At 32.2% G+C, this 15,022-nt stretch overlaps 1 protein-coding gene across 1 annotated transcript in view; it reads right to left on the reverse strand.

Moving 5' to 3' along the window:
• SI (sucrase-isomaltase) overlaps nt 1-15,022 on the reverse strand; it is a gene marked incomplete at both ends in the record, with an annotated part of 72,281 nt that overhangs the window by 32,292 nt on the left and 24,967 nt on the right. The window contains 10 exons of the mRNA XM_080915776.1: nt 1,387-1,555; nt 3,394-3,548; nt 4,034-4,240; nt 6,701-6,856; nt 7,062-7,232; nt 7,790-7,839; nt 10,513-10,601; nt 11,925-12,049; nt 13,189-13,245; nt 13,869-13,953. Coding sequence (XP_080771902.1) covers nt 1,387-1,555; nt 3,394-3,548; nt 4,034-4,240; nt 6,701-6,856; nt 7,062-7,232; nt 7,790-7,839; nt 10,513-10,601; nt 11,925-12,049; nt 13,189-13,245; nt 13,869-13,953 — 1,264 coding nt within the window. The remainder of the gene's footprint in view (nt 1-1,386; nt 1,556-3,393; nt 3,549-4,033; nt 4,241-6,700; nt 6,857-7,061; nt 7,233-7,789; nt 7,840-10,512; nt 10,602-11,924; nt 12,050-13,188; nt 13,246-13,868; nt 13,954-15,022) is intronic.

Consider the following 15,022-nt stretch of genomic DNA (forward strand, 5'->3'; position numbering starts at 1 on the left):
TGATCAGGTCACATGAAAATATTGTTAAGGATAGAAGTAGTAGTTGGAATACATAAAATCTACAGTTTTATCTGTGGTATATAAAGGTATGGCATCAAATCACTAATAGTGAAATATATAAACACAAGCAGTTATCTTTAGGAATACTATAAGTATGTTTGTTTCATGTGGTTGGAAAAGTTAAGAAACTAGTTAGGAATCAATTTTAGATCATATTAATCAAATAATAGCCATATTAGTACTGAATAGTTCTCTTTTGACATAATTTTGATTCAGCCTTTGTATGTATTCCTTTATCTGACACATACATGATACAGGGGTGCTATGCAGGTTGCTGGGGGTAGAAAAGACATCAATGGTCTCACTTGACCCATTCTGTCACCTACATGGTATAATGACTTATCTGCGTAGATACACACACTGAGCAATAGGGGTAAGATAGTTTATAGAAGTACCCAACTGCTGTAGCCAACGGCTGTCCTGGCTGGAATTGAAATGTGCCATCAGGAAGGCTTCAGACATAATGTTAGAAACCTAGCTAAAAATCATGGCTAGAGAGGTCATAGGCTCTAGCAGAGAATCTTTTGATGTTGCTTTTCTAAAAGGTCATGTTGTTAAATTGCTTTTCAAATTTATCTCCATAGATTTGAGCTGCTTCCAACCTCGGTCATAGAAGCTTGTTGTAGCATGTAGTTGTGTTTTAGGTGCAGAAGGACCACTATTCAAAGTGGTGATTAGAATCACCTTGTGACTACACTATCAACGTTAGGATATGTATACCTCTCTATGCATTTTCTGCACTCAAACGAGGAGGCATAAGGGAAGCAAGAGTTCTGTGAAATGTTATCCTCCCAGTTTACCATGATTGCTGCACACACAAAATCACAGCAGCTGCATTTACCTGCAAATGATCTGATTTCGGATTGGAAAGGAGAACCAGAGTGCCCCGCCTGTAACTAGGGGTAAGTTGCATTCAATGACTGCTAGAAAGAGAAATGTTCTTTACAAATGACCACTGGTAGGTTTCCCAGGCTCTGCTAGACACCCTCTGCCCATGTGTATATGAGAACTTATTGGACTCACTAGGTTAAAAAATGATAAATATATTTAAACTAAATATATTTCCAAAATTTAAAATAAAATATAAGAATTAAAATTTCAAAAATTGTTCAGCATCTTTTGGAAAATACTCACAAAATGTATATTTTCTAATTTTTCTGTAACGTCTGTTTATTTTGTTCGGAAAACTACCCCATTATCACTGCAAGCCTCTATTCCTCTTTATGATAAGTGTTTTAGGTTTGAGTAATCTGCCTGCAAAGAAGGGAACTAGGTCTTCACCACTATCTTAGCTGCTTCATTGAGTAGCCACTAATTGGTACCTACTCCAGGTGGTTGATCTCTTGTGAACATCCCCCAAGTATGCCAGTTCAAGTTTCGCTTGAATGTTGTGTGTTCCACTTCCCCAAAACCATATAAATACTGTGACGGCAGACGTGTAGATATCTGAATGAACTGATCATTAAAGGCAAATCCAGGCAGGCGAGAATCCCAGCTGAAAACAGAAGGAAACAAACCAGTCTATCTCTGTAAATATGTGTAAAATTAAAAAGTAATAACTATAATTACTTTTACTATTCCAAAAGCAAATAAATATATTTTCTGTATGCATATTCCCAGTAACATTGCAAATAATGATAGTAGTTTTTCTTTGTAATCTAAGGAGTTAATTTTTCTTATGTTCCTAATTATAGCTAGGTATCAAATGAATATAGGTAATTATTGCTATATTTTTTCTTTTGACATATTTAACGACTTAATAATTTAAAAATATTTATGTACTATTATTCAAGATACAAAATGAGAATATAATAATATTTTAGTCCAATATATTACAAAATATAACTGATCAAAATTATATTAATTTTTGATTCATATCTTAAAAATAAATTATCTATTTTTATTTATCTTGAGGAATAATGATTATTTCTAATTTAAACGTATGTAACTTTAAAAATGAATATTATCATGAGCTGTAAACACAATGGTAACTTCTTCTCAGTCACTACATTCAGCTGTTATATTACTGTATTTTGTATTTATAATACTGGCATATAGGAAAAACATGTATAAAGAGAGTGGATTGTTACTGTAACTTTTCGTGAGAAAATGGAAGAAAGGAGGAAAAGAAAGTGAGGTCACCAAGGAGAGATATTAATGTTATGAAAAATCTGAAATAGGCTCAAAGCTTCTGTGTAATTTTCTAAAATATTGCAAAGCAGGTGTAATTTACATGCCTCCAAGTGTTTGTTTCACAAATTATTTCATTTCTTAACCCTTCGAACTACACAAAAACTTTGTAATAAATTCTTATTAAGCCAGGGTAGTTAGGGCTTTTTAAAATTTGCTACAAGACTGCCCATAACAACCAGCACTTTCACATCGTTTAAAAGAATACATGGTGAGCATAAATAAAAATGTATTTAACTTGGTGCATTTGGTAAACATGAAAAACTGGTATTTTAATAAATCCATACATAATAAACTTAATACAGATTTTTCTCAATTTATTTTCATCGATATGTGTCAGGTTCCAAGTTTCACAATTGTATAGCTCATTTACATAGCAGAGTCCTAACTGCCTTCTGTACATAGCATGTATTTTAAGATGAATCTGCTGAGATTCTTTACATTATTATAACATATAACCTAATACTTATTAACAAAAGTTGTTGCCTGTAGTTTACCTCTGTCTTTCTTTGCTCTAGGTTGGGGGCTGTGGTACCCACCCTCTCCCAGCTTCCTGTGGATGTATAGATAAAAGACACACACAGTTGTTCTTTTTCAACTTGCCTTTGAACATTGTTGCTGGGTATTTCTGTCTCTCACCTAGAAAAGTGTGTCCACAATAATATTTTTATCTTTGCCTTTCCCACCTGCCTTAAACTTTCGTGGCTAAACTCTCCTGACCACCTGCCTATAGGAGCGGCCTGTGTGGCTACTCTGTTTTAAGACCTCACATGGCTGTCAGTTCTTCTCCCTCCAAAGCATGGTGAATTTGCCTCTCTTTTCCTTCCTTGCATCTCTCTGCGTGCCTCCATGTACCTGGAATTCCTGCCTGTCACTTCAGTTCAGTAATTAGCCCATTCATTTCATTACTGACAGATTAAGAACCAATTAGAGAACAGGATCTTAACATCAAAAACAACCCTTACAAAGAAAAAGGGTACCAATACAGTAAAATAAATTTTGGATTTCTTTTTTGTATGGTCCTATGAGTATGTTGTTTAAAAATGTTAAAATTGGGGAAATATTCATACAACCAACTGTTAGTAGAATGCTCTTTGAAGCTGAAAATTATTCCCTTTCTCATGAAATTATTTAATCACTTACATAAGCCTTCCACTGCTTCTCCTTCGAACCTGGATGCCAAAAGGATTTTCCTTGATTTCTACATCATACAGTCTGTTTTCGTAAGTACTTGTAGGGGTTTCTGGAATATTTAGCGGTACAGGAACTTCATATCTCTTATGATGTGCATCAGAAATCTGTTTCAAGGAAACCAGTGACAGTACACACGTGTTTATGCTTACTGCTAATGGAGCACATGTTTTATAATCTTTCCAAAAGGAGCATTTACAACTATGCATTTCTACATAGCTGCTTTGGATCTAGCATTAAATATGAAAAAAGTAACAAAACAAAACCCAAAGAAACAAACAAAAATGCAAAGAAAAGAATCCGATGAAATCAAGTAGAATATGAAATTCTCTAAAACTTTCCCCTAAGAAACTTTAGATTCTTATTTTTAATTGAACAACTTTATTTTAAAAAACAATGATAGATGTACAGATTTTAAGCATTTTTGCATGAAAGTATATGAACATTTTTGTCAGTACTTGATTTTTTTAAAGGTTCGATAGTGTGTATTAATAATATCTTACTAGTTACAATGAGCATAAAGTACATGTAAGACAAGATGTAACCTGGAAATAGTCAAAGTTTTCTTGGTGTGTAAAGAGATTCAATGTACCTTAAACTGTAGCATGTCGTTTTTGTGAAACTTTACTTCCACATGGAGAGTGGAAATGGGATTAGATGGAAGCTTAATTCTAGCATTGGCAGGATTCAACTGGAGTTCTGCTGTGATGCCCGTTGGCGAACGTTTAGTTGACGTTAACAAGTAAGGATTGTGATCCATAGGAAAGTAGCACGAAGGCACATTGTAGAGCTCGCTAACCTAAAAGCAATACAAGTTCAGTATCAAAAAGTGAAAATGTCAGAACCATAAACTTAAATCATGCAGAGTAACAATTTTTGTAACACATAATAAAAAAATTTATTATTTGTATGAGATATGTTCTAAATTTTTATATCACATATTGACATAATGAATCTAATCTTAGAACAGCAGAGACAAAATGTCAAATATTGTTAGTCAATGCAAAATGACACAAATTAATTGTGTTGCTTTGACAGAGATTTATGTAAATGAATTTTTCCTGTATTTTATTTTATGCTATAAAGTTTCACTGTTTTCTCTGTCTGAAAATGACTTTAAAATACATAATCGTAGTTTATCTTTCTCTATTTGTCATAGTATTAATATAGTCTTTTTTATGGCTCATATTAAAGCTGGTAGATTGCATTCCTACCAGGACTTAGTGTAGGAAATCTTAACAAAGATAATTTTGTCTGCTCTTTGATACAGTAAAAGATAGTACCCAAAGGTAAGTTGGTAACTTTGGCATTGAGCATGAGATAGTTTACCGAAGTCTTTTTCTATCAAATGTCTATAATTATTAATTGATTACAGACTTTTGAAGAGGCAATACATATTTCAGTCTATTTTTTAGATATAGTATAAACCCTAAATCTCGTAAAAGAAGGTACAAACTAATTACACCAAGATGGTGTTTTTCTATCATCTTTCTTGGAGTGAGTAGCCTGCAAATATAAAACCAATTATTATGGCAAACTATGAAAATAAAACAGTGTGGTAAAGGTGGAAGAATACAGATGCAGATAACATTAAAATGCTGGAAACCAGCCTAATGTTTCTGTTTAAAAGAAAAAAAAATCCACTTTTGCTTAATCTACTCACATTTAGGTGCTTACAGTCTCAGTTTAAAGAAATCCATCTCTAACATGAACACTGTGTTTTTCATTCAAAGCTCAGTTGGCAAAATGGTCATCTTTAGACACTTCTACTTCATGACTCTATCAAAACTGTTTTATTTAATTTCACTATATCTCTTTTGTTAATAGTTACCATCAGGATTAACTTTTTCCTTGATTAACTCTATTCTAGTACTAATAGTTTAGGCATGGAGAGCCATCTAACCAGTTGAGACTACTAGCTTCTCCTGGAACTCTTGGGTTTGATTCCCAGTAGCAACATGGCAGCTCGTCACAATTTTAAATTCCAGGTCTTGGAATTTAGGCAGCCAATACTTATTTTGGTCTTGACAAGCACTGCATATATGTGTTTCTCAGGTATACATACAGGCAAAATGCCCATTCATATAAAATTTTTAAAAAAGAAAATAATTCGGGTAAACAGCTTAAGACCCCATTAACTATTCAGGAGAAAAATTAATAAGTTGTGTTTCCCAAGAAATTTCTAACTGCCTAAATATAAATTATGCTATTTAAAAGGTTTGTTTTTTCAAAATACTACCTATGTCTCAATACAGCTATATATTTTAGTATTTTACATAGGCTGTTTTCAAATGACTTCAAATCATGTAGGATATTTAGGGTTCAAGAAAATTGATGTCAGCATGAGTATGATTATGAAGACGGCTAACTACCTGGAAGAATTAGAAGAATCACCAATACATCTCAAGTTCTAGGAAAGATCTTAGTTTTCTAATATCGGTGGTTTTTCTTTTTGCATTGCCTTCCAAAGATATATTTTATGTTTGCTTTCTTATCAGCAGTGTGACTTACATACAGTCTTAATACAGGGGAATAACCACACCATTCAGTGCTGTCCTGGTACTTTCTTTTTAGCCTTCCTTATTAAACTTGCATCTTTCTCCATCACTACAGTTCCTCTTTCTCACTTGACATTAATGCATGAGCCCTTATTAGCAATAACATTCTCTCAGTCCTGTTAAAAACAATTTGTGCTCTCTCTCAGCAGTGAAAATGTACATGACTCTGGTAATAGAGCAACATGCTCATTCTTCCTAATTCACAACAAACCCAATGTCGCAACCATAGCGACTCTTCCCTGTGGATCCTGTCACAAAATCAGCACAAAATATGCCTTCTTTGATGCTGTCCAAGGTAACTAAAGCATCCCTTAGTTACACATGTCCAGGTTTTTATAGTTTGGAAACTTGTTTTGGAAATACTGGTTACTACAGATATAAGACTTGCCGATTTAGCCAGTCACCAGTAATAATTGTAATGTATATGTAAAACAAAATGCTATTTTGTAAGGGAAAAATTATCATCCATTATGCCTGAAAAGTGATTTATCTGGTCACCCCGTCTGTCATCTGCTACACAACGTCTTTAAAGAATTAATTCATCTAAAGTTTGGTGTTCTATGGAATATATGCTTCAAATAACAAAAGATTCATAAATGGATATAATTTCTATATTATTGAACTAAAAATTTGGGTGTAAATGCCTCACTGATATGATTATACGAGAATCACATATTTATTCACAAGAAAAACTTGATTACCGGTCGCCACAAGCAGCCTCTCTGTACACAGGTTTCCTCAGTTGCTCTGCTGACATCTGGGTAACAAGCGAATCTCTCATTGTTAGAGAAGGTTTGGGTCCATCTAACTATAAAGCTTTTGCCAAGGTTGAAGCTGAGATCCGTAATTGAGAGAACCTATAAAAAAATGATTAATTGTTTAAGTTTATGATGCTTTGAACTTGATATAAAATTCTTAAATAATCTAGCAAACAGAATTTTCCAGAGTGTTTATTTCTTTGATATATTTCTTGAAGAACAGAAAAGTAAAGAAAAAAGAAGTATTTAGAACTTCAAAATGAGTGATAGCATAAAGAAGCATATGAGACATCTTTAAGTTTACCTTATTGGAAGCATCAAAGGTGAAACCAGAATGAGGAGCCATTTGCTGATCATTTTCACCCGTTGTGACCTCTGTGACAGTGTTATTTAGCCCAAGGACTTTGATAGTTTTAAATGCAAGGGCAGTTCCCTCTGGGTATGATGAATGTGTGCAGTTAACAACCAAGATATTCTGAGAAGGAACAGGATAAAATGTCAGATGTTAAGTCTTGGTAGTAACTATGTTGATGAGAGGAATAAGGGCAAAGTCACTGGTGAACCATCAGCTCCCCAACCCACTAGCTTTCCCAGTGAAAAACAACTCCCTTTGTTTGTAAGTAAGCTTACAATTTTATTTTTAGAATTTATGATGAAATCACATAAAAGATAAGTCATATGTAATATGACCATCGACAACACAGTATTGTTTAGAACAATAAAGAATTTAAATTCTCTGAAAAAAATTCCTATTTATTATTTAAAAAATTAAAACATTGGATATATAGAAATCAACTTCCTAGGGACATTGTTACTATGATGCACAAGTTTTATCATAAATTTAATCTAATTTAGTTAATATAATATAGTTTGCTCATAATAAAATAATTTAAATTTAAAAATTAATTCAATAAGTTATTCTTCTTAATATTATTAAAACCTAGAGGGAAATTTCAGTGATTCTAATAAATAGTTCATAATGAAAATTAAACTAGATACTTAAAAAATATATACTTTTTACAAAATGCTTACATTAGAAACTGAAAACGTGTACAATATATAGATTTTCTTTTCTATGGTATCTGAAATTGAAAAATAAATAGTTAGCAAATAAAAATTAATTAACTCTTCTTATTTTACAATTATATAATACTAGTTCTTTTAAAATTATTATAATAATGAAGAGCTAAAAACAATTTATATTTTTATATTTCTAATAAGTATTAAGAAAAAAAATCTAGGTAGAAATTACTGGATTAGCTCCAGGGGGATTTGAGAACAGGCAGTGTGTGAAAGATGGTATAGAGAAATTTTAATCCTGCAACATGGCTGGTCTTGCAAGAGACCACCAATGACCACCTAGCAGTATATGATCCAGTCAGAATGCAGACACTCCTTGGATTACAGTATGATCTGGCTGGAATACAGAAATGCATGTCGTATACATATTTAAACCACAGAAAATGAATATAAATTTAGTTTATAGAAGGAAGTAGCTATGTTTAAAAGTGAGACCTAATTGAAGGGGCAGACAAAATGAAGAATCAGAGGAAGATTTGACAGAATGAGTCAGAAATAAAATATACTCAGCTCACAAGAGCAGCATAGAAAACAGAGGCTACTTGAGAACAGTTATTTTGCTTTATGGTACTTTGGTTGGGGCAGTTTAACAGAGACAGGTTTGCAAAGATGACAAGTGAGATGCAGGTAAAGACATGAGACAGAAAAGGAGGAGCCAGCAAATAGAATCTATAGTCACAGTTAGAATGAGGCCAAGCAAAGCAACTCAGTCTGAAGCCCAAAGAAGCTGGAGTGCATAGGCAAGCTTGAAAGATTAGATGGAATGGAGCCAAGAAGTGTCCGGTCATGAACATAGACATAGTGAATACAGAGAAAGAAGTGTTCGGGCTGATCCCAAGATGTGGGATGCTGGGCTTGGATAAGACGTTCATCTCATCCCTTTCTCTGAGGGAATAAAAGCAATTATTCCAAGATACAACTAAAATATAATGTATAATATATAATGTATGTGAGGAAATGTTCCTGAAGCCTCAATCCTACATAAACAACCACAGTCAGCTAAGGAATGCTGAGAGTGGGAGAAAGCCATCTCCAGGGAAGAGCACAGTAACTGGCATCTTGTATGAAGCAATCAGCTCCGAAAACACAAATACACAGGTAACATTGTACATAATGAACAGAATATATGCGCACACACAAATATGTGAATGAACAAATGTACTAAAAATCTGTGAAAACAGGGTCATGAATTAGAAAAAGAACAAGACAGGATACATGGGAAGAAGGCAAAAGGAGAAGTAATAGGATTGTGATTATATGTTATGATTATAGTTATAATATCAAGAATAATATGGCTATGTATTTTTCACATAAGAATAATTTTGATGTTTTATTCCCTTGGTAACAGAGATATTAAATATATTTTCTGGTTTAATTTTTTCATGAGTAGAAAAATGGTCTAGAAATTCAGAAATAAACTCATAACTTATTCTAGTCAGGTGTTTTTGCCCAAGCATATAATCCTAGTTTTGTGGAGGCAGAAACAGAAAGTCAGAATTTCACCCTGTCTCCACTAATAAAGCATTCACACAAAACTAATACATTGTCTTAATTTACTATTTCTTGAAATATTTAACTATGAAATTATATATTTATACTATGATGAAATGACATAGTACAGTTATTTCATGTCTCTTGATTTATTATTTTTAATCATTCTGAAAAAGAAAAGGAATATAGAGATATACTAAAACTAAATTTAACCTGTAATAAAACTAATACTTAATGACAGAAATGAAACAAAGCAAAGTCTGTAACATACATGTACTAAAACATTCCTAGGTCATCTTAATAAGATAACCAAAAATTAGCACCAAATTTTGAAGAAAAAGTTAACATAATAAAATTTAGGAAATTTGAAAAAATATTAATTCAAAATACAAACTGTATAATTCCATTTGTACACAGATATAAAACAATTATTACTTAAGTGTACCATATTAAAATAAATAAACTAAACATGTTAAGAAAAAATGAATGATTAATTCAGTCAAAAACATAAAATTAATCGACATGATTTACATTGCATAATAAAATGGCTCATGACAATTTTACTAATAAATTAATTCTAAGTTGTCAAAGTATAAAGAAAAGGATTCTGAATAATAGAAAATGAATTTTTTAAGAAATTTATTTATGAATTAGGTACATAGTGTTTGTCCTCAACTCCAGAAGAGAGCAACAGATCTTTTTATAAATGACTGTGAGACACCATGCGGGTGGTCGGAATTGAACTCAGAACCTCTGGAAGAGCAGCCAGTGCTCTCGATTTTCGAGCCATCTCTCCAGCCCTAAAAGGAATTTCTTCTACTCAAATAATTTGCCACTGACATTGACTACATCTGAGAGTATTGATTTGGATTTTTGCCTTTATAAATAAAATTTCATGTGTAAATAATTCAATGAATTATCCAATACATTTAACACGTGATTCAATTCAGACATTTAAAAATTTTGACAGATTCTATCAAATTAAAATATTAATTTAAATAAAAATCACATGCATTTGTCAAAGATATTTTCAAACACTTTTGCTCACAGAGCTGTTATGTTAACCAAATACATAGTTAATATAAAAAAGTAATATAAAAATCGTTATCAATGTAACCTTAGGAATAAAACTAAAACACCGCTATCATAATGGATGATTAAACATACACTACACTGGAACTTACCTTTACTTTCACCGTCATCCCAGAAGAGCTCTCCTTTTGCTGCCTGATTTTCATCTAATGCAACAATAAGGCCAAGGGGATTCTTTCGGCTACAAAGTAACATGTGGATTGTATAGAATTAAAAAATTCTTTCCTAATCAATTTATAACGTATAACAAATACATTCAACCTAATTTTTTAGTTCTGTACTAACATATTTTTGTATTCATAATTTTCAATATAAGTACACTTCCATAAGTAACGACAAATTTTATACACTTTAAAACATAATATAAATATATGATGTTATTTAGTTGTTGAAGAATATGGCATCTGCAAAATTTAAATTATATAATATTCTCATTAAAACTAAAGAGTTAAATGTGTCTGAAATGCTCAGCCTGGGTGCTGTATATATTGATTAGTATTAAAAAAAACTGCAATTTGTGAGGATCCATTTTTGATTACCAGTACTGATATCTCATGAATCAAATCTGTACCGTAATAACCGGAACTATACAACGCCTGCTCTCTGTGGGCACTGCATACACAGTGTGTACATACAGACAAACAGGAATGGATACACACAAATAAAATTTAAAACTAACTAATTTAATAAATACGAGTGTTCTTTTTAACCATTATAGCCGTAAACTGAAACATATTAATCTCCAAGAGATAGGAAAATACAGATGTGCTGGCTAAGTTTATGTCAACTCGGCAGAGGTTAGGGTCGGGAGAAGAGGACCACTTTTGAGAAACTTCCGCCGTAGGATCTGCCTGTAGGCAAGGTTGTAGAGCATTTTATTAATTAGTGATTGATGGGGAAGGGCCCAGCCCTTTGTGGGTTCGTTCTATAAGAACCTGGGTTCTATAAGAAACCAGGCTGAGGAAGCCATGAGGAGCCAGCGAGGAAGCAGCACCACTCCGTTGTCTCTTTCATCAGCTCCTACCTCCTGGTTGGTACCCTGCTTTAATTCTTGCTCTGACTATCTTCAGGGATGCACTACCATGTGGATGTTTCTCTCTAACTTGCTTTTTCATGGTGTTTCATCATGGAAATAGAAACTATAACTAAAACAATGCTACTTTTAGATGTTAAGAGAAAGGTAAAAATAATTTAAAAATTTAGAGTTATTATAAAAACGATTCACAAGGTTAATTACACACTTTCATGCTGTATCAACCTAAGATAACAGGGTTCTATCAACTATTCTATGCAAAATACAGTACTTGCAAAACAATAAACCAAGTTTATTCCATTGTTCAGAGGGATTCTCAGAAAATAGAGCCAGGCGCTGTTACCTTGGGTTGTAAGTTTATAAAACTCTAAGTCCGTACATCCATGGAGATTTTACTCCAAGCATCAGGGATAGTTCATAGAAGACAGACTATTGTGAATGTGTACGAATAGCCATGATCTTTCATTTTACCTGGCTGTTGTTGTCACAGCAGGCTCTTGAGTCGGGATGATATAACCTCCTCTAAGATGCAATCCTATTTTATCTTTTGGAAGGTACATGTCAATCCTTTCTTTCCTCCATGGCCTTTTTTCACCCTATTAGTTAAAGAATAAATACGATTTTTATTGTTAACATATATTTTAAGTCTACTATATCATTACTGTAATTTCTATATTTTATACACTTGTTATGCATTAATTTGTTTATATTGGAAGAAAACAATTTTATTCAGTTTTCTACACATAGGAGAATAAGTTTATTTTCCTCTAAATTATAAAATACGATATAGATAAGTATTTTCTTCCTACAATAATTAGCAATTATAGCCATGTTGTATACTCTCTTTTATAATGCTTCTAATAATCTTGTTTCTTTATTAATTATGATATCTACATTTTAGAAAGGATGTGTAGTATTCATCTTCAGTGTGGCTCTTGTTCAATAGAATGTGCTCTACTCCAACCCACTGTACTACAGAAGACAGGACTTCACTATTGTAGTATGTTAGTAATGATGCATTGTATATAAACCAAATTTTTTTTTATATTCTTCAACTGCTGTGCATTCATCTATTTAATATATTACTGTAAAGATAGTACAGCTGGAAACATAAGAATATATAATTTTGAAACATTCCCACCACTGTCATGTGTGTATTCCAAAGTAACTTAATTGAGTCATAAGCCAAGTGTATCAATAAATATTGGCAAAATTTCTGTCTTATTTTACAAAAATTAAAATTAGGAGTGCTTCTGTAGGAGATACCAAAGCACAATTTGATGAACAAAGTAATAATTTGTACTATATTTTTATACCAGAGTAGTGTAACTATTGTTCTTAATTTAGGATCAAAATTATGAATTTCCCATTTTATAGCAAGAATTATTATTAATAGGGAAAACACAAAGGACATTTTAAATTTAAAAACATGTATACCTTTCTGACAAATGTTAAATATGAGAAATGTTAAATATGAGAAAAGAATTAAATGTTTCTATTTTATCTAAGATATTCCATTAATTTCATTTAAATACAATAACATGTTTGTATGTTAAAATATAACTTCATATTATAAATTTGGCTCATGTGTAACAAAGACTAATTGTACACCAGTTTTTAGAACGCTCTCTCACTGTGCAATATTTCTTACAATAATTTCAGAAGTTTCCAGCATCCATGCATTCTACGTACAGAAACACTTAGATTTAGATATGGATATTCGTTTTTTACTTACAGTTTCATAATCATACCAGGTGGCATCAGGTATATATGCACTGACAGATTCTGTTTCCTGGATTAAAGGAAATCAATGTGAATCTACAGAGCATATATGACAATAAGCACATTTTTTAAAATCCCAATTCTTATGAAGTTTGTCATGTATTGTTTTAGATTTTCCATTTTTTTCAGAAGAAAAATAACCCTTCTACTATATAACCTATATAGTAAGGTTATACCATATAACCTTGCTATAAACCACCAACCTATCGTGAAGCAAGATGTTTACTTCTAAACAGATGCACGGACACCGGAGTTTAGAAACCAGAAACATATCTCACCTCTCTTTTCTGGCTTGGCCATTGTACATGGCTGTGTTACTACCATGTCCGCAAATTTGTAGTCTTTGTGTCTTCTTAAGTGTGAGGTAATTAATATTATTAAAAACTGTTCAGTACAAAATTGATCATACATAGTCTCCTATCTATGGTCTTTCTTATATATTTAATAATATATATGTATCAAAGAACTTTGATAGTATCAAAATCCTTTGCCATTTTAAGTTTCATTGGGAGATTGTGGACCTGAGGTAGTTCATTGAGCAATATGTGTTATCTGGTTCCTCAAAACTCTGTAGAGATTTGACTACCCAAAGTTGTCTGTAAGCAGTAAGCATAATGCTTCGGTAAAGCCTACCGGTTTCAAAACAGGAGTGATAAGAAGTGCAGGGCCCCATAGGAACTGCAGGTCCTCAATCCAGCTGTTCGGGTCTTCATAAAACCTTTGAAACAATCATAATATTTAATATAGAACATTAATCCATTCATCTACTGAAGGACATCTGGGTTCTTTCCAGCTTCTGGCTATTATTAGTAAGGTTGCTATGAGTGAGGTAACCTAGTCACAAAAGAACAGACATAATATGCAGTCACTGATAATTGGATACTAACCCCAGAAAGCTCTGAACACCCCAGAAACAACTCACAGGCCATATGAAGCTCCGAAAGAAAAAAAAAAAAAAAAGGCCAAAAGGTGGAAGCCTCAATCCTTCTAACAAACAAACAAACAGGCAAAAAAAAAAATAAAATAAAATAAAATAAAATAAAATAAAATAAAATAAAATTAAGTGTATTGCACCCTCTCGGAGTGGGGTACACCTAGACCTGAAATCATTAATAACTCAAGAGCTAAGAAGATATCCTTGTGGAAATTTTGGGTAGTTAAAAATCATTATGTTTAATCTTTACACACCAAGAAACCTTTGACTATTTCCATGTTACGTTTTGTTTTACATGTACTTTATGATCTTTGTAAATAGTAAGACTTCAATACATACTATCAAACCTTCAAAAAAATTAAGTACTGACAAAAATATATTTGTATATATTTATGCTAAAATGCTTTTAATAATCTGTACATGTATTGATGTTTTTTAAGTAAAGTTGTAAGAAAAAATAATAAGAATAAATCTTTAAAAGAAAAAATATACACATATAAAACATTAAAAATAAGTTGAAGTAACTTGTTCATTTTCTCTATCTTATCTGTTCTTTCCTGAAATCTTTATTTTAAATTTATTTTTAACATTTCAGCCTGCAGCAATTGTTCTAATGTAGTTCATATGACATACATGAAAACAGACATACATAGGGGAAGGAGGGGAGTAAAAAAGAGCAGGGCTTAGCAGGCATGAGGTATTGCCATACTTAAACCAGAAACATACCATAGACATATATGTATAATGAGCAACTTGCTGTTTATTCATTTCTTGTAAGCAAGTTTCATAAGTTCCCAGAATTTAATTCACTAACCACTTTCAATATTTTCACCAAAAATCTAGTATGTATTTA

This window comes from Micromys minutus (assembly GCF_963924665.1).
Source record: "Micromys minutus genome assembly, chromosome: 4".
Lineage (NCBI taxonomy): Eukaryota > Metazoa > Chordata > Mammalia > Rodentia > Muridae > Micromys > Micromys minutus.